The sequence below is a fragment of the Sorex araneus genome, chromosome 9 (assembly GCF_027595985.1).
Source record: "Sorex araneus isolate mSorAra2 chromosome 9, mSorAra2.pri, whole genome shotgun sequence".
NCBI classification, from domain to species: domain Eukaryota; kingdom Metazoa; phylum Chordata; class Mammalia; order Eulipotyphla; family Soricidae; genus Sorex; species Sorex araneus.
Window position 1 is genome coordinate 12,881,668 of NC_073310.1, and position 26,348 is coordinate 12,908,015.

Consider the following 26,348-nt stretch of genomic DNA (forward strand, 5'->3'; position numbering starts at 1 on the left):
AGCCGCCCTTCGGGAAATGTGACTTGCTGCCTGTTCCGTGGAAACACCCACACGCCCGTCTTGCTGGAGGGTCCTGTGCTACGGAATGACGGACAGCTTGGTGCCACTAAGGCTCTCGGCACAGAATCCGCATCTACGATGCTCTTTCCGGTGGAGACGGGAGGAGTCACTGGAGACCCCGACACGCCAGGGTGGAGACGGGCAAAGGTGCCCGTCAAAACTGCTGACCAGGGGCTGGAGTGATAGCGTAGCGGGGAGGGTGTTTGCCTTGCACGTGGCCGACCCAGGTTCGATTCCCAGCATCCCATATGGTCCCCTGAGCACCGCCAGGGGTGATTCCTGAGTGCAGAGCCAGGAGTAACCCCTGAGCATCGCCGGGTGTGACCCAAAAAGCAAAACAAACAAACAAAAAAAACTGCTGACCAGGGAACCCAGGCCTGACAGTCAAGAGGTGGTCTCACTCTGAGAGGTGCTGACGGCACACGTCCCTCAAGGAGTGTGCCCCGTCACACGTCTGTCTGTCTGTCTTCAGGGAAACCTTCTCGGGGAGCTCTTCAGATGAGGCCACGGTATCCCCAACTTCATGTAAAACACGTTCCTGCCTCCAAGCCACCCAGCCTGGGTGTTGTCTGAATGTGCTCGGGTGAGCTCCACACTCCTAGACTCATTCAAAAAAATGTTTAAGCAGCCCATATCTGCAGAGATAAACCTGAGTATAAATGACGTTTATCCTTTCAAAAAAAAAATTTTATTTTTTCAAAGAGAGGCCACTCCCAGTGGCTTGGGGCGAGGGCCAGTCTGCTGACAGCTGGCCCTGCAGTTTGGGCTGGTGGGGCGTGGGGAAAGCGAGTTACCTCCAGCAGTACTCCAGGAGCTGAGGCCTGGGCCAGGGCCTGACTCTAGGCCTGAAGGATGCTGATCTTAATGCTTTATTCTATTTATTCTATTTATTTATTTATTTAATTTAATTTGTCACAGCCAGTGATGCTCAGGGGTTAGTCCTGGCTCTGCACTCAGGAGTTACTCCTGGCAGTGCTCGGGGGACCCTATGGGATGCCAGGGGATTGAACCTGGGTCAGCCGTGTGCAAAGCAAACGCCCTCCCCACTGTGCTATCATTCCGGCCCATCTCAATGCTTCATTGTTTGTGTTTGGAAGGAGTATAACAGGAAATGAAGAGTTGCAGGTGATTCAACAGTCAATATAGATCATCAAAAGTTTTTTTTTAACAGAGGAGGCAGCCCGTGAGCAATGGCAAATTACTTCACCCCGCATTTCTTAAAGAAGTGTGAGCCATTTTCTGTCAGAGAATTGAGGTTATTGCTAGCAATTTCTATAAATACTACAAGGAGCATTACAGAATTAAAAAAAAAAAGTGATGCTTAAGCAGATCGATTTACTGTGGCAAAGTCAGCATGTTAAAGGGAAAAAAAAAAAATCACCTGAACAAAATCATTAGTTCAATTACTCAAACAAGTTCTAATTCATCAAGGAGAAAAACAACAAAAAAACAACAAAAAACCAAAGGTCCTTTCGGAAGTCCAGAGGAAATGTAAGTCCAGCGAATACAGAAAAGGGCTCCTGGTCTCTCGGGCTCACGGCTGCACACCAGCCCCGGCGGGGCCAGGGTGGCCCAGAATAGAGTGACCGAAACTGGACCCCGTCCAGCCTTCACCCCAGCACAGTGCCGGCACAGGCACAGGTCACTTGGACACCAAGCCGTGATCTAGAACCGACACCTGCGGAGTCGCAGAGAGAACCCCGAGGGGGGCACAGCGGGGGTGGCCCTGATGGGGCAAGGAGCGGGCGCCTGCTCCGGCTCCCTGTAGGAGGCGTCACCGACAAGGGCCTGCCCGCCCTGCCCGTGCTCGTGACTCGGAAGCGCTAGCCTGCAAATCTGCGTGTGGGGACCCGGAAATACCCTGCTTGGTTTCTCTCTGAGGGGGTGCGAGAGTCCCACGCTGGCATCAGCCGACTGAAGGCAGGGGCACTCCCGGGGGTCGGAGGCAGAGGAGAACTCTCCCCCTTCCTTTTCCTCGCTCTCTCCTACCGCGTCGCCCACGGGGCTCTCCCTCGTACGCGTACTCTACGCTCGGCCCCCTGCGTTTCTTAGGGATTCACAGAGTCACACGTTTCGGGTCCTCCCGTCCGGCAAGGGGAGCTGCGCCCGGGGGGCGGGGCCCTGCAGGGGAAGCGCTGTGGGCTGGTTTCCCAGGAACCTCCCCTGGGGCAGGCCCTGCGTCGGGCCGAGAGCAGGGAGGTGGGCCCGGGCAGACAGGGTGAGGGCTGGGACAGGGACGGCCCCCTCCCTTCCCTGGCAGGGGCCGGGGCGGGGGCCCGAGTGGGGCTCCTTGAAGCGCACCCACCTGCCGGGTGGCGTCTATTCTGTCTGACCGTGAGCACCGGAAACAGGAAGACTCACGTTTCGAGGGGCATCGGCCAGGTCCCCGGGAAGCAGAGAGGACAGTGCAGCGGTCTCAGGGTGGCTGAGCCCACCACAAACACCGGCTGGGGGGCTGCTCCCTTTCTCCGCCCCGGGAGACGTCCTTAGGTTCTGGTTCTGACTGAATGGGCTCCGCCGACAAGAGCCAGATGCGTCTTGTTCCCAGAGACCGCCTGGCCCCGAGCGTCCTCGGTCTGGGACAGGTATGCCTACTTCTCTTCCCTCTGACCACGGGCACTGTGCCTGGGCGTCTCCCTCACCCTACGGGGTTCAAGCGTCAATGACCCTGGCATTGAGCAACATGTTACCTTTTTCTGCATAATTCTCAGCTCGTCACTCAAGTTGTTATTCACCTTCATTAGCTGCTGTATCTTGGCCTCAGAAGCTACTAGAGCGTGTTTGACCTCCATAAATTCCTGCACAGTGACTGGTCCATCTGATAAATCTGAATCTAGGCTCTAAAAATAAATTGGGGAAAATGTTCACAATCTGAGATGACAACATTCAGTACTAACAGCTAAAAAAATGTCAAATTCTGACCATGCCCGCTGGATTGCAAAGTTAATCAAACCAAGTCAAGGCTTCTGAGAGTGAAACAAAAGTAAAACATAAAAGTAGGGTTACTATGGTAACTTGAAAAAAATTCAGAGTCACTCATTTTTTTCCTTTTCTTTTCTTTTTTTTAAACCGAAAAGGCAGAGGGGCTATCATCTGCTCGGCCAGACGAGGTGCATGTGCCTCGGCCTCCCTCGTGCTTCCTCGTTTATCTTTTTATTCACTGTCGTTAGCTCTTTCATGCCAACAGGTTTTCAAGGAGCGTCCGGCAGTATTCTAAGGGGTTGGTGATACATCGGAAATGAAACCCAAGAATTCCTGCTTCCAGGCATTTACATTCGAACAGAGCAGGGAAGGAGAAAAAAATAAATGAAGTAACGATATGATAAGACAGCAGTTGTTAGTGCCGTGAAGACAGGGTGCGGGCCTGGGAGCTAAAGAGGGTGAGTGCGGTGAATCGGGCTGGCAGGGTCAGTCTTCGGGAGGTGAGGCGTGAGCCACAGCCTTCAGGAGGTGAGGTCATTAGTGAGCGGCTGTCAGGAGGGGACCGTTCTAGCCAGCAGAGCTCAGCCGGGGGACAGCAGGCGGGTGGGCGGGGTCGGGGGCGCGGCCCTGGGCCCTGTCAGAGCCGGAGGGCCTCAGCAGTAGGGAGGGTCCTGCTTTCACTCCGAGTGGGCCCGGGGCTTCTGGGAGGTCTGGCCGGGGGGCTTCTCGCCTGAGCCCATGGCCCCTACGTGCCCTGCGGCCGCCCATGGCCCGTCTATCTCCAGGCCGGGAGCGGGAGCTCTGTGACCTTCGCACATCCTCTCTACGTCCCCGCCTTCTCCCGTCATCTCTCTGTCCTCTTGCACTCCTGCAGGCTCCGCACTGGTGGCACGGTCGGGCCCTGCCGGCCCTCGGACTCTGCCACGCTGACTCTCTCCCTCGAGCTCATCGCCAGCAGTCCCCAGCCTACGGTCCTTTCCTCCGGAGGACAGTGCTCCCCACCCCACGGAACGCCAGGTGGCTCCGGCTGTCGCCCTTCCACCTGCCCCAATGCTCCCCCGGCTCGGCCTGGCCTGCTGAGGTTCAGGCTGCCCCGCCCTCTGCAGCCGGGAGTCTCGCTCCGTCTCGCTGACCCTCACTTTCCCCGGAGTCCGTCCTCCGTGCCTGCCTGGTGGCGGAGCCGAAGAGCCGAAGCCTTGCGGGGTACCGGCCTGCCCGCCGCCTGCCGGTCTGCTGCAAGTGCTGCCCATCCCTTTCTACCGGCCCGAGGCCTTGTGGGAAGGGGTTAGCCAGAGGGGCGGATCGGCCAGGAGGCGACGCCGGGCAAACACCTGGTGGGGGGATAAAACATTGTCCCTCCTCCTCACAAGCGCAGCAGGGCTGTGGTTCGGCCTCTCGGGCAGGGACAAAGGACTCCTGTCCTCGGGCTAGTTCCCGCAGTCCAGTTTCCGCCTGGCCCCGGCTAGCTGTGGACCCCACTTTACCCGCCTGGCGTGCTCCAGGGGGCTGGCCCCCCAGTGCCGTGCAAGCCAGGCCAATTCGCAAGAGGAAGGAGTTCTAGAGAGAAGCCCCGGGCCCTGCTGCGTGGCCCTGTGGCCTCACCTTCTGCCGGCTTGCCTTGCTGGCGGTGGCTTCCGGGTCCGTGTCCTCGTCTGAAGCCACGCTGTCGTAGTCTGGCTGGTCGTGGTCGTGGCTCTCAACGCTGTGCTGGTTACTGATCGTTTTCAGGACCAGCTCCACGTTGTCTACCGACAGAAGCAAATAACTTGACTTTGGGCTTAGGAAAAAAAAAAAATCTCATTCCTCAACACTGGGATTTTGTGGGATTTTTGTGGATCTTGTCATTTAAGACTGAAGGGAAGTGACATCGGTAGCAATGGGACACTCAACTCCAAAGTTGGAATGACAGAGAGAAAGGGATTGATCAGACGGAGCGCGCACGAGCAACCGCAGTATTCTTCCCTCTCAGTTCCTCACCAAACGTGGGTGACTGAAGACGCGCGCTCGGGGAAGAGGGGCTCATATGAAGGGCCCTACGTGGGGCCAGAGCGATAGCACAGGGGGAGGGCGTTTGCCTTGCACGCGGCCGCTGACCTGGTTTGATCCCCGGCATCCCATCTGGTACCCCATGCACTGCCAGGAGCAATTCCTGAGTGCAAAGCCAGGAGTAACCCCTGAGCATCGCTGGGTGTGACCCAAAAAGAAGGGGCTGGAGCGATAGCACAGCGGGGAGGGCGTTTGCCTTGCACGCGGCCGACCTGGGTTCGATTCCCAGCATCCCATATGGTCCCCTGAGCACCGCCAGAGATAATTCCTGAGCGCAGAGCCAGGAGTAACCCCTGTGCATAGCCAGATGTGACCCAAAAAAGCAAAAAAAAAAAAAAAAAAAAAAAAGGGCCTTAAGTGTCTCATTGTTCAAGGAGATGGAGTGTAGCTCCAACCCACCAAAGTTAAAGCGCTCACTGAAGCTCAGTTAGAGCTGCACTGTGTTGGGAAGTCATCACAGCAAATCAAAACAGACCCAGGTGCCTGCAGGGCCCTGAGCCAGTCCCCACCTCGACCCCTGACCTCTTGGAATCAGATCTCGGGTGGAAGAGAGTCAAGCTTCACAATCAAGAAATTCCTTACTGGGGCTGGAGCGATAGCACAGCGGGGAGGGCATTTGCCTTGCACGCGGCTGACCCAGGTTCGGTTCCCAGCATCCCATATGGTCCCCTGAGCACCACCAGGAGTGGTTCCTGAGTGCAGAGCCAGGAGTAACCCCTGTGCATCGCAGGTCACTGTCACTGTCATCCCGTTGCTCATTGATTTGTTCGAGCGGGCACCAGTAACATCTCTCATTGAGAGACTTATTGTTACTGTTTTTGGCATATCCAATAGGCCACGGGTAGCTTGCCAGGCTCTGCCGAGTGGGCTCAATACTCTCGGTAGCTTGCCGGGCTCTCTGAGAGGGGCAGAGGAATCAAACTCGGGTCGGCCGTGTGAAAGGTGAACGCCCAACTGCTGTGCTGTCGCTCCAGCCCCAGGTGTGACAACCCCCCCCAAAAAAAAAAAAAGAAAAAAAAAAGAAATTCCTTACTGGGGCCGGAGCGCTAGGACAGCGGGTAGGGCATTAGCCTTGCATGCAGCTGACTGGGGTCCCCGGCATCCCATATAATCCCCTGAGCACCGCCAGGAGTAATTCGTAAGTGCAGTCAGGAGTAACCCGAGTACTGCGGGGTATTACCCAAAAAGCAAAAGCAAAAAAAAGAGCCATGTACTTGGCTCAATGGCCAAATACATGCCTTTGCATGTCTGAGGTCTGGGTTCTGCTAAAAGAAACATAAAAACCAAAACCAAATAAACAACAACAACAACGACGACGACTACTAAAACGCAACACCAAAATAGAAAGAGGTGCTCAAGGGTTTCGGCTTACGGAGCAGGCACAGGCTCCCCACTGAACAGGAGTGAGAGAACCCAGGAGAAAAAGCCGGGGCCAGGGCGACAGCACAGTGCAGAGGGCGTTTGCCATGCACGCGGCCAACCGGGGCTCAACCTCCAGGCCCCCAGACTGTCCCCCAAACTCTGCCAGGAGGGATCCCTAACTGCAGAGACAGGGGTAAGTCTTGAGCACTGTCAGGTGTGGCCCAAAAACAAACAAAAAAGAACAATTCAAGCTAAGTGTTGATTTCTAATGTTGTTACTTTGATATCATGATGAACAATAACTGGACAATAAATTATGGCTACTTAAAAAAACTCTTATTAATCTTTCAAATCAACATTTAAGTAATATTTAATCTGATCAAAGAGCTAATAAAGATTCACTATAAAAAAAAACCCTCATGAACGGGGATGATAAAATAACCATAATCATTCAACTCTTTCTCTAAGTGTGTACAAAGTTCTCATAATGAGGAGATATGATGAGTAAAGTGACTGTGAAGGCTGAATTCACAAACACTGAACCACTATTCTGAAAGTAAAAGCTTGTGAGCTCCTGGTCATAACATTCTCACCAACCAGGTAGCTTATAACCTTGCTTTGTGAGTGTTTTTTTTTTTTTTTAAAGACACCTTCTAGAATATTTGTTGGCTCATTAATACTGAACTCCAAGCCAGCAGGGCACTGTGACTCGTGCTAGAGGAAGCCTCCCTAACACATGCTTTTTTCTTTTCTTTTTTTTTTCTTTTTGGGTCAGACACAGCGATACACAGGGGTCACTCCTGACTCTGCACTCAGGAATTACCCCGGTGGTGCTCAGGGGACCATATGGGATGCTGGGAATCGAACCTGGGTCGGTTGCATGCAAGGCAAACGCCCTCCCCGCTATGCTATCACTCCAGCCCCAAGACATGCTTTTTTCTGCTGACACTGTGGCCTTCTCAGGCTCAGGCACCCAGGACAGCACTCAGAACTAGGCTCGGGGCGATCTTAGAACAGTGAGATCAGAGGCGAAAGCATGAAACTCCGGAAAAAGGGGCGTGAAACAGACCCTCCAAACGACCCTTGTGGACTCTGTGAGAATGCAAACAGAAGGCCAGAGGGTACAGCCTTCTTCAGTCTCAACTTGGAACATGTGTCTTGGAAGACATAAATTTTTTTTTTTTTTTTGTTTGGGGGCCACACCCGGCAATGCTCAGGGGTCACTCCTGGCTCTGCACTCAGGAATCACTCCTGGTGGGCTCAGGAGACCTATGGGATGTTGGGGATCAAACCCAGGTCGGCCACATGCAAGACAAATGCCCTCCCCGCTGTACTATCGCTCCAGCCCCAAGAGGACTTAAGAGTTTTTCACTGCTTTGTATGTGACCACAAGTTACGGACCTGGAATGAAAGTGCTGCAGGGTCTGACCTGGGAGTTACAAACAAGGCTTTACCAAGAGGTGAACTGGCAACTGTGGGATCTGCACACAGTGAGGACGGATTGCAGATTCATACTTCATGGGATACATTCACTTTACATACGCGTGGTATCTTCCTTACAAAACTGGGCTGATTTTTTTTTTTTTGGATCACACCCGGTGATGCACAGGGGTCACTCCTGGCTCTGTGCTCAGGAATTACCCCTGGTGATGCTCAGGGGACCATATGGGAAGCTGGGAATCGAACCCGGGTTGGCCGCGTGCAAGGCAAACGCCCTCCCCGCTGTGCTATTGCTCCAGCCCCCTAAAACTGGGCTGATTTATAAAGCCTGAAGAGTTGATTAAAAGGGGGCTGGAGAGAGTCCAGGGATCCAGTCACTTGCCCTGCCCCTGGGAGACCCTGGGATCTGATCCCCCACACGACATGTTCCCGCAGGTGCTCCTAGGAGCAACCTGAGCACAGACCCAGGAAAAGCACATGAGCACTGCGGGTGTGGTCCAAAACCCGTGCTCAGCAGGGCAGAGAGGGTTGGGCACAACTGTTCGTGCACGAGACCCAGAGTGCATCTCCGGCATCACACGGGCTCTCAAGCACCAGGCCGGGCAGGTCCCGAGCAGACAGATGTGACCTAAAATTGATGACTGCATTGAGCATTAGGCTCAGTGGTAGGACAGTGGGCCAGTGTTCAGTTCCAGGCACAACACACACACACACTCTCTCTCTCTCTCTCTCTCTCTCTCTCTCTCTCTCTCTCTCTCTCTCTCTCACACACACACACACACACACACACACTCTCTCTCTCTCTCTCCCTCTCTCGTATACAGTCTCAAAAACTCCATTATATAATTTGCTCCATTACTGATTGTCTCTAACATTTTAAATTATGTGATACATAATAAAATGCAAGTCTCCCTATTTCTCAACACAATGGAACCACCAAATCCAAGTATATATATTCTGAGACTTCACATTTATGAAAGGACCCTTTCTTACTGTATTTTTCAACACAATTTAATCAACTTCCACAGAGCTTCCTCATTTCTGGTTGAAGCAATAAACTCACGAACAGATTGACGTCCGCGATATTTGTCTGGGGAATACAATGCTGCCTGAAGACTTAATTTTGATGGTGTACATTTCTTCTGTTTAAATGGTCTACGGTAAAAATGTACTCTCTCTCTAATCAGGAATAAGGAAAATGCACGGCCTCAGGGCTGGGGAGGACAGCATTCCTTGCAGGGTGACCTTGACTCCAGAAGTCAGCCCCCGGGGCCCTGCCCAGTGGGTGCTCCATGCTTGCTTCAGAGTCACAAATGACAACGGTGTCAATGATTTTTCACCACAGAGACATAAGTTTAGAGCCACTGTCACTGTCATCCTGTTGCTCATCCATTTGTTCGAGCGGGCACCAGTAATGTCTCTCAATGTGAGACTTAATTGTTACTGTTTTTGGCATATCCAATACTCGATGGTAGCTTGCCAGGCTCTCTGAGAGGGGCGGAGGAATTGAACTCGGGTCAGCCGCATGAAAGGTGAACGCCCAACCGCTGTGCTATCGTTCTAGCCCCAAGTTTACAGTAACCCACTCAAATTTTTTAGAACTCGTTTTCCGGTAGGTAAAGCAGGTGAGCTGTATACTCAATCAAGCATCACTGTTCTCATGTTTTTTATCAAGATCTCCCACTTCTGGGTTAATTTCAGGAGCCAATTTCATAAGAGCGGTGACTCAAGAGGAACCGAAACAGTCTATGAACTACATTTAAACAGCAGTTAATCATGTTGGAACATTTGTAATCCGCCAGGGCTCACAGAGTAGACTTTATCAAATCGTAACAAATTCCATTAAAAAAATTCCAGAACTCTGGGCCAGAGAGATGCTGGGCCCCGCATGCTGCTGACTCGGGTTCAAGCCCTCACATCCCAGATAGTCTTCCTCAAACATCGCCAGGGAGTGTTCCTGAACACGGAGCCAGTTGTAAGCCCCAAGTACCACTGAGCATGGCCCAAAACAAGAAAAAAAAATTTTTTCAGGGCTTTAACTATGCTGTCATGTTGATGAGTTTTAATTGATTTAGAACTTTTTTTTTTCCCTTTTCGGGTCACATCTGGTGATGCTCAGGGGTTACTCCTGGCTTTGCACTCAGGAATTAATCCTGGCGGTGCTTGGGGGACCATACGGGATGCTGGGAATCGCACTCCGGCCGCCCGTGTGCAAGGCAAATGCCCTCCCCGCTGTGCTATGGCTCCAGCCCCTGATGTATAACTTTAGATTCAGCACTTATGTCACAACTGGAAGTTCAGGGGGCAAACACTGAGAGGTGCGAAAGAGTTACCTTTTGAACTAGAGAGAGGGCCGCCTTGCTGTCTCCGCTTGGCATCACTGAGTATGTCGATAACCAGCGTGGCAAACTCATGGGCATTAAACCGAGCTAATTTCTGTCTGCCCTGGGGGTGAAAAAAATAATCAAAGATATTCCCAAATGAAAGAACGTAAAAATATTCACATAACGCCGGTCAGATTACTGCCACACTTAGGCAAAGGTCCTCCAGCAGGATCAAAACATCACATGGCAATAATTAAATATTAACATTTCCCTCGAAGCTTGAAGCCATAAGGAAACTTTAGACAACTTAAGTTCCCACAATACACATTTATTTTTTTGTGAACAAAGCCAAAATATTTCTACTCAATGCTTTTCTCCTTCCTACCAATTCAGTTTGGAAGTGGACCTAGGAAGAACGAAAAATTAACTTGGGGGAAAAACTCTCCAGTTTCAAGATGAAGTTTTAGTGCAGATACCAGAAATCCATCCTGAAAGCTATTAGCCAAAAATATATTAGAATACCTTTCTAACTTCCCTGCTCGTGGTGAATGCTGACACTATCCGAGAGGCCCAGCGTTAAATACAGTTCTCGGGTAAAAATAACTGTGCACAGGCCTTTTGTGATTTTCTTTTACTAGAACAAAGTTTCAAACAAGGAGCTGCCGTTGCAAGGATTTACTTCATTTCAAGGCTTCTGAAGCTGAAGTCCGAAACAGTATAAACTATGTCAGCAGTATGAGAAGGCGCCTTTTCCAGATGCTTCTGAGCACGGAGGAGCCTGTATTCTCTAACTCCTCGGATTGATAAAACCTTCATTAATGCCTTTACATTGATTTTTTTTTTTTGCTTTTTGGGTCACACCCAGCGATGCTCAGGGGTTACTCCTGGCTTTGCACTCAGGAATTACTCCTGGTGGTGCTTGGGGGACCATATGGGATGCCGGGGATTGAACCCGGGTCGGCCGCATGCAAGGCAAACGCCCTACCTGCTGTGCTATTGCTCCGGCCCCTACATTGATTTTTTAAAAAATTATTACTAGCAGGGATATTTATAAATTGTATATTTTTTCCCATTTATTTATATCTATTGATTTATTTCCTGCCAATTTTTGAACTCTGTGTTTGTGTGTGTGTGTGTGTGTGTGTGTGTGTATACGTGTATAGACTTAATCAAAATATTTAAAAATGACAGCCTGGAAAAATAAAATACAGTTCAACAGCTCTTCCCGAGTTATCGAGATAACTTTTCAGGCTTGACACTTGCCTGGTTCCGTGTGGATGAATACTCAGGGTTGACCGGAAGGAAGGGGACGACGGTTGTCTCGGTGACCAGGGTGCTGTGGTTCTGCGTGGCCAGCCAGACTGCACGGGGACAGAGGCAGAGACAGGATCTCATCAGCGGGAGGGGGGGGGGGGTCGCTGCTTTTCGCCTCCCGCATCACGAGGGGGAAGTCAGAACCGACACTGACGGGCTGGGGAAAGAGCAGGGCGGGAGCTGCCGCCACCCAGGGCTGACAGAAGCTCAGCAGAGGAGGCCCCGGGCGGAGTCACCTGCATCCGTCTCTCGCCTGTCAACCTCATCGTACACGTCCATGGCGAGCTCTTCAAACAAGTGATTGCTCAGCTGGAAGGAAAGAGAGGGCGGGGACATTAAGGGACCGACACTCCCGCCAGACAATGAGTGGAGGCGGAATTAGCCCGCCCTCTTTGCTCCAGGTTCACCCCAAACTAGAGCTCAGCAGGGGAAGTCCCCACCGTCACACAGACGGACCAAGGCATTTCCCAAGTCGTACACAATCCTCCGGGAAGGCGGGCCGGGCCGGGGCCACACCCACTGAGCACGCGCTCTCGAGGCGGGCAGAAGCGTGACAGTGCAGGGTCTCAGAGCCAAGGTCTCTCCCTCCTGTCTTCTGCTTTCAGGGTCCCTGTCAGTTCCCCTCCATGCAGGGGAGCCTCGGCCTGTGCCAGGACAACCTGCCCCCCCCCCCCCAGCCTGTCAAGTCTCAGCTGTGCAAGTCCCACAAGGACCCCTCCCCCCACATCCATAAAAGGATACTGATATATATATATATATTTTTTGCTTTTGGGTTACACTCAGCGATGCTCAGGGGTTCCTCCTGGCTCTGCACTCAAGAATTACCCCCTAGCGGTGCTTGGGGGACCATATGGGATGCTGAGAATCGAACCCAGGTTGGCCGCGTGCAAGGCAAACGCCCTACCTGCTGTGCTATCGTTCCAGCCCCCATAAAGGACATAAAGGACCCCAGGTGGTGGGCCAACCAGGGTCTTCCTCGGCCCTGCCTAGCTATGCCCCTGCCAGGGGAATTCTGGCTCTCGCTGCACATTTGGCTTCATACCATACACACCCTGACGCTGCTCCGTGGCCTGATTACCTTTTTATTGTTTTGTTTTGGGACCACACCCAGCTGCGCTCGGGGATTAATCCTGGCTCTGTGCACAGGACAAGGATCACCCTTGGCGCGGCTCAGGGGACCATAAGGGGCTCCAGAAATCAAAACCTGGCCTGGGTCAGCCGCATGCAAGGCAAGCGCCGTCCTCACGGCACTATCTACCGGGCACGAGCGGCTGTCATTATCGAGGTGACCGCTTTCTCGCTCTGAGAGGACAGGGGGTTTGCTCTGTCCCCTCTGACTTCCTTCCGTCTACACCGAGAACTTGGCCCAGGGAACTGTGCCTTGAGCATGGACCAGACGATATTTCACGCAGCAACTAAAAATGCTGGCTACACTGACTACATGGGAATGTGGGAACTGCATGTTAAAAAGCTCGGCAAAGAATAAAAGGACAAAAACCTGGCATTATTACTGGGGTTTAGTTAGGGAAAATTAATATATGTACATGTTATACACACACAGGAAGTAAAAACCACATCAAAACACGAATCCACGAGTACTACAGTAACTGAGGATGGGTCCTCGCCAGGTTCCGCTGAGTGCGCAGGTCTGGGATGCTGAGCGTGGGCCGAGTCTGCCTCTCCGCAGCTCCCGTGCCTCCCGCCCTGCTCGACGGGCCTTTCCACTGCACAAGGTCCCCAGGCGCCACCAGGAGCGACTCCTGAGCTCAAAGCCAGGGGTAAGCCCTGAGCCTCTCTGCGTGTGGGCCAGTAAAACCCTCCAAATAAACAAGTGACCAAACAGGTAACGGGCCAGAGCGGTAGGCCGGCTAGTAGGGCTTTTGTCTGGTACACAGCTGGCCCTGGCTTGATCCCTGGCACTAAATATAGTCCCCAGATCCCAGTAAGGAGTGATCCCTGAGCACAGAGCCAAGAGTAAGCCCTGAGCACCATCAGACACGGCTTCACTAGGAGAGAGACACGCAGACACACTTTCACTCGGAGAGATACTCAGACACACTTTCACTAGGAGATACTCAGACAAACTTTCACTAGGAGAGACACCAACACACTTTCACTAGGAGATACTCAGACACACTTTCACTAGGAGAGATACATGCAGACACACTTTCACTAGGAGAGATAATCAGACACACTTTCACTAGGAGAGAGAGATACTCACAGACTGAAGTTTCTTCTTGGCAGCCTTGGCCAATTCAGACAAATCCAGGCTGCTAAGAAAATGTACAAAACTAATAAGCAAACAAATGTTTGGAGGGGAGTGGGGGGGGGGTGAGGTAAAGACCTGGCCGTGCTCAAAGCTTACTCTTGGCTCTGTGCTCTGGGCTTACTCCTGGCGGTACTCGGGGATCACTCCTGGCAGTGCTCAGGGGAGGAACCCTAGGTTGGCCGTGTGCAAGGCGAGCACCTTATTTGCAGTACCATTTCCCCAGCCTCTACAACGACTTTCTTTTTTTTTTTTTCTGAGTTCCGTAGAAGATTAATTAGCTACGGTATCAAAATAATTAATTACAGTTCATGACACGGTCAGGGCGAAAAATTCTACAACTCAATAGAGTCAGCGAGAAGACACTGCTCTTGGCCAAAGAAACCCCTCCCAGGGCTGGAGGGCGGTCCAGCGGGGAGGGAGTTTGCCCTGCACGCTGCCAACCTGGGTTTGATCTCTGGCATCCCACATGGTCCCGTGAGCACTGCCAGGAGAAAATCCCTGAGTGCAGAGCCAGGAGTAAACCCTGAACATCGCCTGGTATGACCCCAAAGCCAACAGCAACAACAACAACGGCAACGAAACTCCTTCTAGGGACCAGGGGTGAAGCTCAGTAGCAGGAGAGAACATTGGTCTTGCATGTATGAGAGCCTGGGTGTGACCCCCCCCACCACAGGAACAGACACCCTCCTTCTAGAAAGATCATCATTATCTAATACCACATATAATCTACTACTAAGAAGACAAAAACAAGCCTGCTTTATTTTTTAAAAATTTTTTTAAAAAAAAGTTTGCTTTATATATAAAGCAGAGGTTAAAAAAAAAAAAATGAAAAGACCAGAAAGTGGAAAACCATGAGAGGAGGCTTATGGGTAAAGCAGAAGTTACTTATTTATTTCATAAACACAGACCGTATCTGTGCCAAGTTAACTGCCTTAAAAAAAAGAGCTGAAGGTTCCTTCCTGCAGTCAAGAACATTATCTGACCTTGTGTCATCAGATAACAGCCCACTTTCTGTTCATCCCATGGGCTGAGAATGATTTTCACTTCTGTTTTTTATTAGCAGGGGAGGGGAACAGGGGTCCATACCCAGACCAAACACTCGGGGTCTGCTTCCTGGCTCTGCACTCAGGGACCACTCCTGGTGGATTCAGGGGGCCCTATGGGATGCCAGGGATCGAGCCCAGGTTGGCAGCAGTGCAAGACAAGCGCCCTCCCTGCTGGGCTATCTCTCCGGCCCTGGTTTTTAGGTTTTTAAATGGCTGGGGAGAGAGGGGTAGAGGAACATAGGAGAAATACTTCATAACATGTGAAAACTAGGGGCTGGAGTGATAGCACAGCGGGCAGGGCGTTTGCTTTGCACGTGGCCGACCCGGGTTCAAAATCAGCATCCCATATGGTTCCCTGAGCACCACCAGGAGTAATTCCTGAGTGCAGAGCCAGGAGTAACCCCTGTGCATCGCCAGGTGTGACCCAAAAACCAAAAAAAAACCAAAAAAAATAAAACAAAAAAAAACACCATGTGAAAACTATATGCAATTCAAACATGAGTGTCCAGAGGCAGCTTTGGCGGCACGTACACAACCGACTTTGGCCAAGGGCCACGCTGCTTCCACAGTAACAATGGAGCCCAGTAGTGGTGACAGAGGCCAATGGCCCTCCCGAGCCCCAAATACTTACTACAGCAATAAAAACACTGTCTACTTCTGGTTATAGGAAAAGCACACCCACTCCTGTCATACAGACGCATCCGCGGATACAGTCTATAGCTAGAGCATCACCCCTGGCTAAAACTGTGGCATGGCCACTGACTTCGACTTCCCCCCTAGTAAATCTGCTACGTGTGCGTTCTTTCAAACGTAGGTTTATATATAAGGTGGTTTACTTACAGCCGTCTGATTTCCAAATTGCACAGCCATAAAAAGAGAAAAATGTATGGGCTTCGTTAAACGGAAAACATAACATAAATGCGACACCAGCAAGGAAATCTCAGTGACATAAAATGGGCTGGTAATTCAATGGCCTTACCTGTCTGCCATCTGAGGTATTATAAAGTGCTGTCCATTTTTGTGATCTGAAAGAGAAACCAAGTCAAAATGTTATTCGTGGACATGCTCTGTAAAGGAATACTACGCCGATTTTCTCAATTTGTGTTTTGCGACTCGCGCTTCCCCAGAATTATGGATTATGTGGAGGAAGACGGGCTACACGCTCCCACTTACCCCCACGGTAGGAGGGACCTCGAGTTTCCGGCATCCTTAAGCAGAAAGCTTCTGCTCACACACTCTAACCCGTACCCTTTGCTCAGGCCCAGCTAATCAAGGCTCTTCAGCCACGGAAACAACGAAATCCAGGAGCTGACTTTGCTCGAGAGACAGATTTCCACGTGGAACGCGGGAAGCTTTGACGACCCAGCCTTTCTGGCCCACTTTCAACTTGGTTCACTGCATCACTGTCATCCAGTTGTTCATCGATTGACTGGAGTGGACGCCAGTAACGTCTCCATTTGTCCCAACCCTGAGATTTTAGCAGCTTCTCCTTACTCATCTTTCCCAACGACTGGAGGCTCTTTCAGGGCCAGGGGAATGAGGCCTGTTGTTGCTGTATTTGGCATATTGGATACACCACGGGGAGCTTGCCAGGCTCGTCCTCGAGGGTGGGATACTCTCGGTATATATCAACTTAGTTAATTGGCATAAAACGGCCCCCAGGCAGGGGCCCCAGGTCCCGTAACAATGACTCATACACCATCAGACCCTCTGGTGGACGCCCATGTGTTTGGGCAGGAAGGCGCCAGGGGCACTCCTGGACAGGCCACTGAGGGTGTCTTTGCTTCTCCGGGGCTGCTGGGAACAGCGCAGTGTAAGGCGAGGCAGGACGTCTTTCTCCAGAGCTCTTCTATCCCAGTTTTGGGATTCTGGCATTAAGTCCAGAGGTATTTCTGCCAGCAGCCGCTGCGTTCCAAGATCGGTCTGTGTGCCTCTGGGATCGTGGCTGTTCGGGAGCGGAGGAGCTGTTCGTGGGCGGCTGCTCGGGGTCTCATTTGGGCAAGAGGCAGGGCCGGTTCTGCCCCTCCATCGCGAGATTCCCCATGCGACCCATCACTGCAAGCTCCTACCTCTCTGTCCAGTTGGTTCTGAACGGTGGCGGTCTCCATGCTGCCGCAAAGGGGAAAAGGCCGAGGGACACCAAACCCTTCTCCTCCTGGGGCTGCACGGGGCCGCAGCTTGGTTCACAGTTCAGGAGTATATCTGCCAGCAGCTGCTGTGTTCCGAGATTGGTTTCTGTGCCTCTGGGATAATGGACGCTCAGGGGTGGCGGAGCTGTTCCTGAGCATTTTTTTTTTGTATACCAGGAAAGGTCTGGAGAAATATCCCAGTCCCACATACCGGAGCCGTGTTAGTAGAAGCTCAGTGTCTCGGGGACTCCATCTGGAGAAGGTGGGTTGGCTGCACCTTCTCCGTCTGGCGCCCCGGTGTTGTTGGCCTGGTCTGGGGTCCGGAGCATTCTCCGGCTTGCGGTGCCCGCCAGCCCGGATTCTTCACTGCTGGCTGCTGTGGCAAGATGGCGCCGAGGGCGGGTTGAGGGCAGGGGCCGGCTGGAAGCTGGGCTCAGGGATCATTCCTTGTGGTGCTCAGGGTGCGGGAGATTGAACTTAAGCTGACTGGAAGCAAAGCCTTAACCTGGTGTATTATCTCTCCTGCCGCTGTAGCCTCCAAATCATGGTATGCTGCAATTTTGCTTATATATACTGAGAGTATTCCGCCCGCATGGTAGCGCCTGGCAAGCTACCCGTGACGTATTCGAGATAGGTCTCATTCCCCTCACCCTGAAAGAGCCTCCAATCATTGGGAAAGACGAGTAAAGGAGGCTGCTAAAATCTCAGGGCTGAGTGAAATAGAGATGTTACTGGTGCCCACTCGAGTAAATCGATGAACAATGGGATGACAGTGACAGTGAAATATAAATATATTTGGTCTTTGTGCCTGGTGTTTAGGAGACCCCATCTTCTAAACACGAGTATGCATTAACTTAAATAATGCATACCCGTGTTTGCATTAATGACGGGTATACATTAATTAATGCACGGGTATGCATTAATTTAAACATTCAGTCCTGAAACCTGAGGATATAAAAATAAAGCCACAGCAGTTTTCTGTTACTGTGATCCAGCATATCAATTCCTCCATATTAAGCCAACCTTTCTAATCATTCTGGTATAAAACTACCCAAAATATCTTAGAACGCTTATCTGAAAAGCATCTCGCAGGATTACACATATTACACAGGAGATCCCAGTGACCAACAGGGAATCTGACAGTCTCATTTTCTCAAACCTAAATGGTCTAAGCATTGAGGAATAGCGTGGTCACTTTCTGAGGCTACTCTGAAAAATATCCGATCAAAACAAAGCTTACAAGCAGCAACTATTGCAAGGCTAGAGTCAACTTGCGTATCCCTGAATATTGGCAAAGCTCAGGTTTGCCAAAAGGCTCCCAAGCATCCAAAATGTTGTCAGGGGGCTGGAGCGACAGCACAGTGGGTAGGGCATTTGCCCTGCCCGTGGCTGACCCAGGTTCCATTCCCACATCCCATATGGTCCCTCGAGCACTGCCATGAGTAATTCCTGAGTGCAGAGCCAGGAGGAACCCCCGTGCCTCGCTGGGTCTGATCCAAAAAGCAGAAAAAAAAAATGCTGTCAGGCAGAACAACACTTTTGACGACCTCTTGATACCTTAAATTTGCATTTCCTGCTGATACAACTGTATAACAAATATTACTCTGGAGACTCTTTAAGATTTTCTTTAAGATCATTTTAAACGGATCCACTTGTGCCTTGGCATGCCCCCTGGTGCCCTCCATGTGGGGAGTCAAAAGGCAAAGCTCATCTCCTGACTCGCTCACAAGCACACACAAAAGATGTCTCGTCAGTTTTGGATTTGAAGAGGGAAAAGAAAAACCTCTTGGACGTTACATTTCACTCCAGACTTCCTCAAATTAGAGCTGTCCGTTATCCCCTGCGCAGGGCCTGTAATAATCTCCTGACCCTCTGCTCTCTCCTCTGGTAGCTGACTTCCTGCAGAAACCATCACGTCGGGGTTGAGCAAAGCTGAAGGTGGCAGACCCCGTGAGTCTCTCACAGACTGGCTACTTCATTTTTTTCTTTTTTGCCTTTTGGGTCACACCTGGCAATGCACAGGGGTCACTCCTGGCTCATGCACTCAGGAATCACTCCTGGCGGTGCTCAGGGGACCATATGGGATGCTGGGATTCGAACCCGGGTTGGCCGAGTGCAAGGCAAACGCCCTCCCCGCTGTGCTATGGCTCCAGCCCCAGACTGGCTACTTCTAATCCATCCACATTCTCGGTCGTTATGGGCAGCGTGCTGCCGTCTGCTCGCCGGTCCCGTGGGATGGGCTTGTTTTAGAACGACTGGGGCCAGCCGTTTCTTCATTGGCGAGGTCAAGCCACGACTCGAGCTTCGGGGGGGCGGGGGGCCCTCTGGAGAGCTTTCCTGGGCGCGCGCCTTCACTGGGGGCTCCAAGCCGGAGTGTGGCACTGGCTCTATCCGCCAGGCACTCCTGGCCGGGAAGCAGCGCGTGCAGGCGGGGTCACAGGCTGTCACTGGGGTGAGCTCCACGCCAGTCTCTGCGTCTTCACTTCGAGAATCTCCTTTTTCCGCTCCACTCCTGCGGCGGACCCGGAACTGACTCGGCTCTCTGTAGTTTCGCCTTCATCCAGTTCAAAGTCTTTTTAAATTCGCTTTGGGACCTCCTCTTACATACAAAGAGACTATCTAGAAGTATGTTACTCTCAGCCCTCTAGGTACCCAATTATATTCCTACTATCATTTATTTCTGTTATCATCCCAGTAAGGTCAGAGAATATACTTAGTGGAATCTAAGTTATTTCAGTTCTGCTAAATCTTTATAAATGTTTGATGTGTACTCAAAAGCTTGCTTTTTTTTTCTTTTTTCTTTTTGCTATTTGGGTCACACCCGGCAATGCTCAGGGGTTACCCTTGGCGGTGCTTGGGGGATGCTGGGGACTGAACTCAGATTGACCGCGTGCAAAGCAAATGCCCTCCCCGCTGTACTATCACTCTGGCCCTTCATTCTGTTTGTTTTGGGGTCCCACCCTGCTGTGCTCAGGGGTTACTCCTGGCTCTGTGCTCAGGGATCACTCCTGGAGGGGCTTGGAGAACCACATGGGGTGCTGGGGACAGAACCCAGGTCAGCGACCTGCAAGGCAAGCGCCCAACTCGCTGCACCATCTCTCCAGCCCCTTTGCATTTTGGGAGGGGGTCTCTAACAGTGCTCATGGACTGGCGGGGGGGGGGCGGCATTCCCAGTGAGCACCCAGATGACTGTACTGGAGGTTCAAAGCCAGGGCCCTGTGGTGCCAAGGAGCAGCTGTTCCCCCCCAGAAGTGCAGAGAGGCCCACCCGTCAGGGATCAAACCCAGGTCAGACGCAGGCTAGGGATGTGCCCTGACCGCTGGGCGCCTCTGACCTGGAGTATGAATTCCGACGCGGCTGCTGGGGTGCTCGGTAAGTGTCAAGGGGGAGCTGGGAGTGTCCTTTCAGTTCGCATCACTGCTGTCCTCAGTGCTGTCCTACTGAGACTGCCGAGTGCCTCGGACCTGAGTTCTGCTCCTTTCGGCCCTCTCACAGGTGGCCCCCCGTGGACTCCCAGGTCCTGCTCCTAGCTTGTGTGCACACTCAGCGTTGCTTCATCTTCTTGGCGGTTGGCCCTTTAGTCATCATGCTACGTCGCTTGCTAAGCTAACTCTCTTGCTCTGATGCCGACTTTGCCTAACCGTAATAGTCTCTTCCCTCCGCGCCTAAGTGACCGGCCCTCTCCCCCACTTCCTCTCCCACGGGCAGCCACCGCTATGTCCGGGCTGGCGCATACTTGGCCGTGGCGCTTGCCATGTTCTCAATGGCAGGCACACACTGGGGCGTGGAGGTGCTGGGAGGTTACACGTGTGGGACCAGGCAGGCCTCACGCACGCCACAAGGTGGTTCCAACCCTGAGTCACATCCCTGGGTCACCAGACCAAGAGGTACTTTTATTCCTTTCTGCTTTTATGTTTTGCCTATGTCATTATGATTGAAGTGGTTTCCATGGAGATAGCACACTCGGGGTGTTCGCTGTTTGTGCTTTAAGTCCACTGGAAAAAAATCTGCCGTTCAAATGAAGTGTTTCAATAATTATTATTGAATACACTGATGGGCATGGACTTAAGTCCATGACTTTACCAGTGGGATTTAGATTTTTGTTCCATCCTATGCCTTATTCTCCCCTTTTCTGGGATATTTTGCCAGACATCAGACTTTCAGTGTTACAAATATTTTGAACTTTTTTTTTTTGCGGGGGGTGCTGGGCACTCAGGCAATGATCAGGGGTTACACACCTAGCGGTGTTCAGGCGACTATATGGGATGCCAGGAGTCATCTCAGGGTTGGCCAAGGAAAACGCCCTACCTGCTGGACTACCTCTCTGGCCCTGAGGGTTTTGCTTGCTCTTTTTTTTTTTTTCTTTTTGGGTCATACCCAGCGATGCTCAGGGGTTACTCCTGGCTTTGCACTCAGAAATTACTCCTGGCAGTGCTTGGGGGACCATATGGGATGCCGGGGATCGAACCCAGGTCGGCCGCGTGCAAGGCAAACGCCCTACCTGCTGTGCTATCGCTCCGGCCCCGCTTGCTCTTTTTCTGGGGGGCTGGGAGGGTGGTTGGGTCATACCTGGCAGTACTCAGAGTTGACCTCTGGCCTCCTGGCTCTGAGCCCATTATATTTTAAGTGCTAACATTTCATTTGGTTCATTCCTGCACCTTCTTTCTCTCTGCCCAGACTTCCTATCTGTTTCGAGAACACTCGCACTCTGGTCTTACTAGATGCTTAAAGTCCCAAATAACCCAACTCCGGGGTCATCTGGGTTGGTGTTTGCTGACTGACTTTTCCCCTCCCAAATACCTGGGATTTCCTGGTTCATCAAAAGTGAAGTCATCAAGGGTTTCTAGATATTCTGACTATTCTGAGGCTTTGAGACTCAAATCTTAAACTCTCTGGAAAATGACAACCTCCTCGGTCTGGCGGGCGGCCGGCCGGACGAAGGTCTGGGGGATCAGACTTGGGTTCACCTCCCGGCTACTCGGGAAAAGTAGAGGGAAAAACAAGCCGCCAGGATTCCCCTTGGGTCTTCTGGTCAGAGACTCAGAACCCGTGAGGCCACTAGGCAGCCGCTGGTGGGGCCGGGGTGAGGGGGAGGAAGGTGAGAAACCCAGGGGAGTCTCCCTGCTCCCGAGTTCCTGCACCCTGAGCCAGAAAGAGTCTCTCTGCGTGCCTTGTGCTGCTCCTCGCTCCTCGCTGTAGCCTGCCGTAAAGAAAGACAATGAGCAGGACGCTCCCCGCCCTCATGCCGAGGTAGCAAGACCCCCGGCGAGCATTTTCTTCTCCCAGTCCCCAGGGACCAGCGCACGCGTTTGCCCCTGAGTTTCTAACTCTCTCCAGCAGGAGGGCGGGGCAGGCCTGCTCCCTCCAGCCCCCTTGGGAGTGGCGGCCCAGGTGACCATCACTGGGCATCTCTGTCCATGCAGAGTCCACACCAGGGCCGGAAGACGCTGCTGAGAAGCACTAGGTAAGAAACACTTCAGCCTTTGGGGGTAACTATCCAACCGCCCCTGCTGCTGGGCTGGGGGAGGAGCCACAGACAGATACATACAAATGGACGGCGCAGCTACGGTGTGCTGACCCTTAAAGCAACCAGACCACGTGACACAGGGCAGAGAGCTCAAAGGGCCGGGGCACAGGCTTTGCATCCAGGAAGCCGGGTGCCAGGGTGATTCCATCCCTGGTACCGCAGGTTCCCCTTGTATTGCCAGGAGCACCCACCTGGTACAGATTCCAGTTCTTCTGGGTGTAGTCCGACCCTTCCCGTCCCAAAAGGAGGTGAAGACAGTTTGGATGTGGCCACGGACCATGACCTGCCAACCCTAGTTCGACCCCAGCTGGAGAGCAGCAAAATGAGCTCTTCAGACTGTCCTTGTTCTTCGGAGGGCCACCCTTCTTCAGTGTGGGGACCACCCTGGCACTGCCCAGGGCAGCAGTGAGATGCTGCCCTGTGGTGGCACCCAGTGGTGTTCAGGGCGCTATGCGGGGCGGGGGGTCAAACCCAGGACTCATCTCTGCCAGGCTCTACCATGAGTCCCATCCCAGACCCCGTAGACAACCACACAAGCTACTGCCTTGCTCTTCTGTTCCTAGCTCTGTAATGGATGCAAGAATTGTGGGCTACGGGGCTGGAGTAATAGCACAGCGGGTAGGGCGTTTGCCTGGCACGCGGCTGACCCAGGTTCGATTCCCAGCATCCCATATGGTCCCCTGAGCACTGCCAGGAGTAATTCCTGAGTGCAGAGCCAGGTGTGACCCAAAAAGAAAAAAAAAAAAAGAATTGTGGGCTACCCTCAATGTTCATTCTGTTATGCTCTATGGAGTCAAAATAGTCGAGATATTGGGGCTGGAATGATAGCACAGCGGGGAGGGCATTTGCCTTGCACGCGGCCGATCCGGGTTTGATTCCCAGCTTCCCATAGAGTCCCCTGAGCACCGCCAGGAGTAATTCCTCAGTGCATGAACCAGGAGTAAGCCCTGTGCATCGCCAGGTGTGACCCAAAAAGCCAAAGGGGGAAAAAAAAAGTCGAGATCTAAAATAGACGTTTCAACAAACGGAAATTTAAGATTCGATCAAGCTACCTTTTCCTTATGTTATCATTCAAACAGAAACTTTTGTTCAGAGTTTTCTCTAGGATGGGTTAAGCAGAGGCCGTCATGAGTCACTGTCCTAACGTGTTTTTTTTCCAGAGACTGCTTGGAGGTGGAGAGAGGCGGCAATCCCTTCACTCACCTGGTTTCCTGCCACAGAGGTAGAAGGCGAGTCTGTCAGTCAGCTCGTACTGGATTTCCACCAGGCGCTCTGCCAGCTCGTGGTGCCCTCCTTGCCTACCAAGAGAAGACAAAGTGCCATTGACACCGCTCATCAGCCCCTGACTCTGGGTCCCAAAGGACAGAGACAGCTCCTGGGACACCCGAGCAGCTGGGAGGACAATTGGCCCTTCTGTGCTCAGGTGAACTGCCCAGGCAGGTGTACTTTCGTGACCAACTTCAGGTTTCCAGAATCTGAACTACTCGCCTCCCTTCAACTTACAAACCAGAAAGCTCAGTTAAGAAACTCAAGAGCACAGGAAAGGAATAAAGAATCATCTCAGGCGGGGCCAGGGTGCCTGCTCTGCACACAGGGACCTGGGTTTGATCCCTGGCACCCTGTAGGGTCCCCTGAGCACCACCCTGGATGACTCCTGAGCACAGAGCTAGGAGTAATCCCCGAGCATCACCAGGTGTGGGCCCCAAACAAAATCAAAACCAAGAGGAAGCATAGTATCACCTGAGAGGGAGAATATACGACTAACCAACGGTGTAGGGCAGAGGTCATAAACCATTCACTAGAGAGCTCTGCACATTATTCAGGTGGAGGAGACTCTGCCCCTGGCAGGCCTGGGGTCAGAAAGGCTGTGATGACTGGGCGTCTGTCACGTGCAGAAGGGCCTCCCCCGAGACGCCTCTGACACAGTCGATCTGATGCAGGATGACAGCTTCCGGAGCACTTCTGGGTTTCCCTCAGGGAAAGACTGACCAGTCTAACGCACAGCTCACATCTTCAGCTGCCTGCACTTCCTTATCTCCGATTTCCATTAACAGAAGATGTTAAAGGATACTATGCTGGGGGCTGGAGCGATAGCACAGCGGGGAGGGCGTTTGCCTTGCACGTGGCTGACCCGGGTTCGATTCCCAGCATCCTATATGGTCCCCTGAGCACCGCCAGGAGTTAATTCCTGAGTGCATGAGCCAGAAGTAACCCCTGTGCATTGCCAGGTATGACTCAAAAAGAAAAAGAAAAAAAGGAAAAAAAAAAGGAAAAAAAAAAAGAAATACTATGCTGGGGCTGGAGCAATAGCACAGCAGGGAGGGCGTTTGCCTTGCACGCAGCTGACCTGGATTTGATTCCCAGCATCCCATATGGTTTCCTGAGCACCACCAGGGGTAATTACTGAGTGCAGAGCCAGGAGTAACCCCTGTGCGTCGCCAGGTGTGTCCCAAAAACAAAACAAAACAAAACAAAACAAAGACTGTGTTTTCTAAATGCGTTTGAAGGCTCGAGACCTTGATCATTTACAAAAAAAAAAAAAAAAAAAAAGAAAAGAAATACTATGCTGTCTTTCTTTATTCGCAGAATGATTAAGTGCTATTTGAAGTTCTTTTAGCATTATCGCAAATGTAGCATGTAACAAAGTATATAAACATGTCATTACACTGAGGGACCACTAAAGATAAAGCATACGAGGAGGAAATTCCCAGATAAGTATCACTTAAGTAAGTTCTCCTTTTAAGAGATGGAGCTGGGGGCCCAGGGATAGAGCAGAGGGAAGGCGCCTGCTTTGCATGTGGCTGATCTGGGCTCAACCCCCGGCACCTGAGTGCAGAGCCAAGAGTAAGTCCTGAGCACCACCGGGTGTAGCCCCCAAATTTGAAAGCAAGCAAGCAAGCAAGCAAGCTGACGTCAGTTTCTGCCAGTTTCTCTCCCCAGTGAGGCACTCTGAGACAGTTTCCGACCTACCACACATCTTTGAGTTCTGCAGTAACAGATATTTTTTGTTCCCCTCATTTTTCGGTATGTGTAAAATCAGGAAGTATCCTACAGTTGAGGGCAACACATCGACTGAAAGGTTTTCCTCTTTTAACGGGGCCACACCCAGCCGCAGGGACGGCCCCAAAGGTCTGAGGGTCTGTTCTGGCCAGCGCTCGGGTGCTCAAGGGGGCACGAGAGCTACGCCTGGTGATGTGGGCCCCAGGTGGGGGAAGTGTGGTGCTAAGGCCGAACTCAGGGCCTCTCACATACCAGGCATCTGTTCTACCGTGTGACCTATCTCCCTGGCCCAAGATACTTTTCTTTTCTTTTCTTTTTTTTTTTTTTTGACCCAGACCCGGCCATGCTCAGGGCTTACTCACGGCTTGCACTCACACACACTCCGCTGTGTGTCCGGCACGCACCCTAACTGCTATACTATCACCTAGACCCTGTTATTTCATTTCACCTGTTTTATCCACTGCAGAAAATACTGCTGTGTGATAAATAAAGTTGATTTGGAGAGACAAAATGACAAGTCATTTAACATTTAATTGGCATTTAAGACCAACTTGTGAGTTTATTTTGCTGTTTTGCAGCATTTCATATTTCAGCTTCTGTTTCAATAAGGACCGAATCTGGGGGAGCCAAGGAGCCACCCAGTGCCCGGAATTGAACATGGGCCTTGAACATGGGCCTTGAACATGCCAAGCACGTGCTCTAACCCTGCACCTATCTCCCCTGTCCCTAGAATCAGAAATTTTAGTTTTTTTTTTTTTCCTTTTTGGGTCATACCTGGTGATTCACAGGGGTTACTCCTGGCTCATGCACTCAGGAATCACTCCTGGAAGTGCTCAGGGAACCAAATGGGATGCTGGGAATCGAACCCGGGTCAGCGGTGTGCAAGGCAAATGCCCAACCCGCTGTGCTA

At 51.9% G+C, this 26,348-nt stretch overlaps 1 protein-coding gene across 8 annotated transcripts in view; it reads right to left on the minus strand.

The window, feature by feature from the left end:
* GIT2 (GIT ArfGAP 2) overlaps positions 1-26,348 on the minus strand; it is a 55,986-nt gene that overhangs the window by 18,278 nt on the left and 11,360 nt on the right. For 2 of the 8 annotated variants that reach the window (XM_055146827.1, XM_055146833.1), the window contains exons 7-14: positions 23,642-23,736; positions 15,762-15,807; positions 13,689-13,740; positions 11,704-11,776; positions 11,417-11,514; positions 10,163-10,274; positions 4,585-4,727; positions 2,796-2,900 (exon numbers count right to left, since the gene is read on the minus strand). In XM_055146827.1, coding sequence (XP_055002802.1) covers positions 2,796-2,900; positions 4,585-4,727; positions 10,163-10,274; positions 11,417-11,514; positions 11,704-11,776; positions 13,689-13,740; positions 15,762-15,807; positions 23,642-23,736 — 724 coding nt within the window. Of the gene's footprint in view, positions 1-2,750; positions 2,901-4,584; positions 4,728-10,162; positions 10,275-11,416; positions 11,515-11,703; positions 11,777-13,688; positions 13,741-15,761; positions 15,808-23,641; positions 23,737-26,348 lie in introns of all 8 variants that reach the window. The other 6 variants (XM_055146828.1, XM_055146825.1, XM_055146831.1 and 3 more) reach the window with 4 other exon arrangements.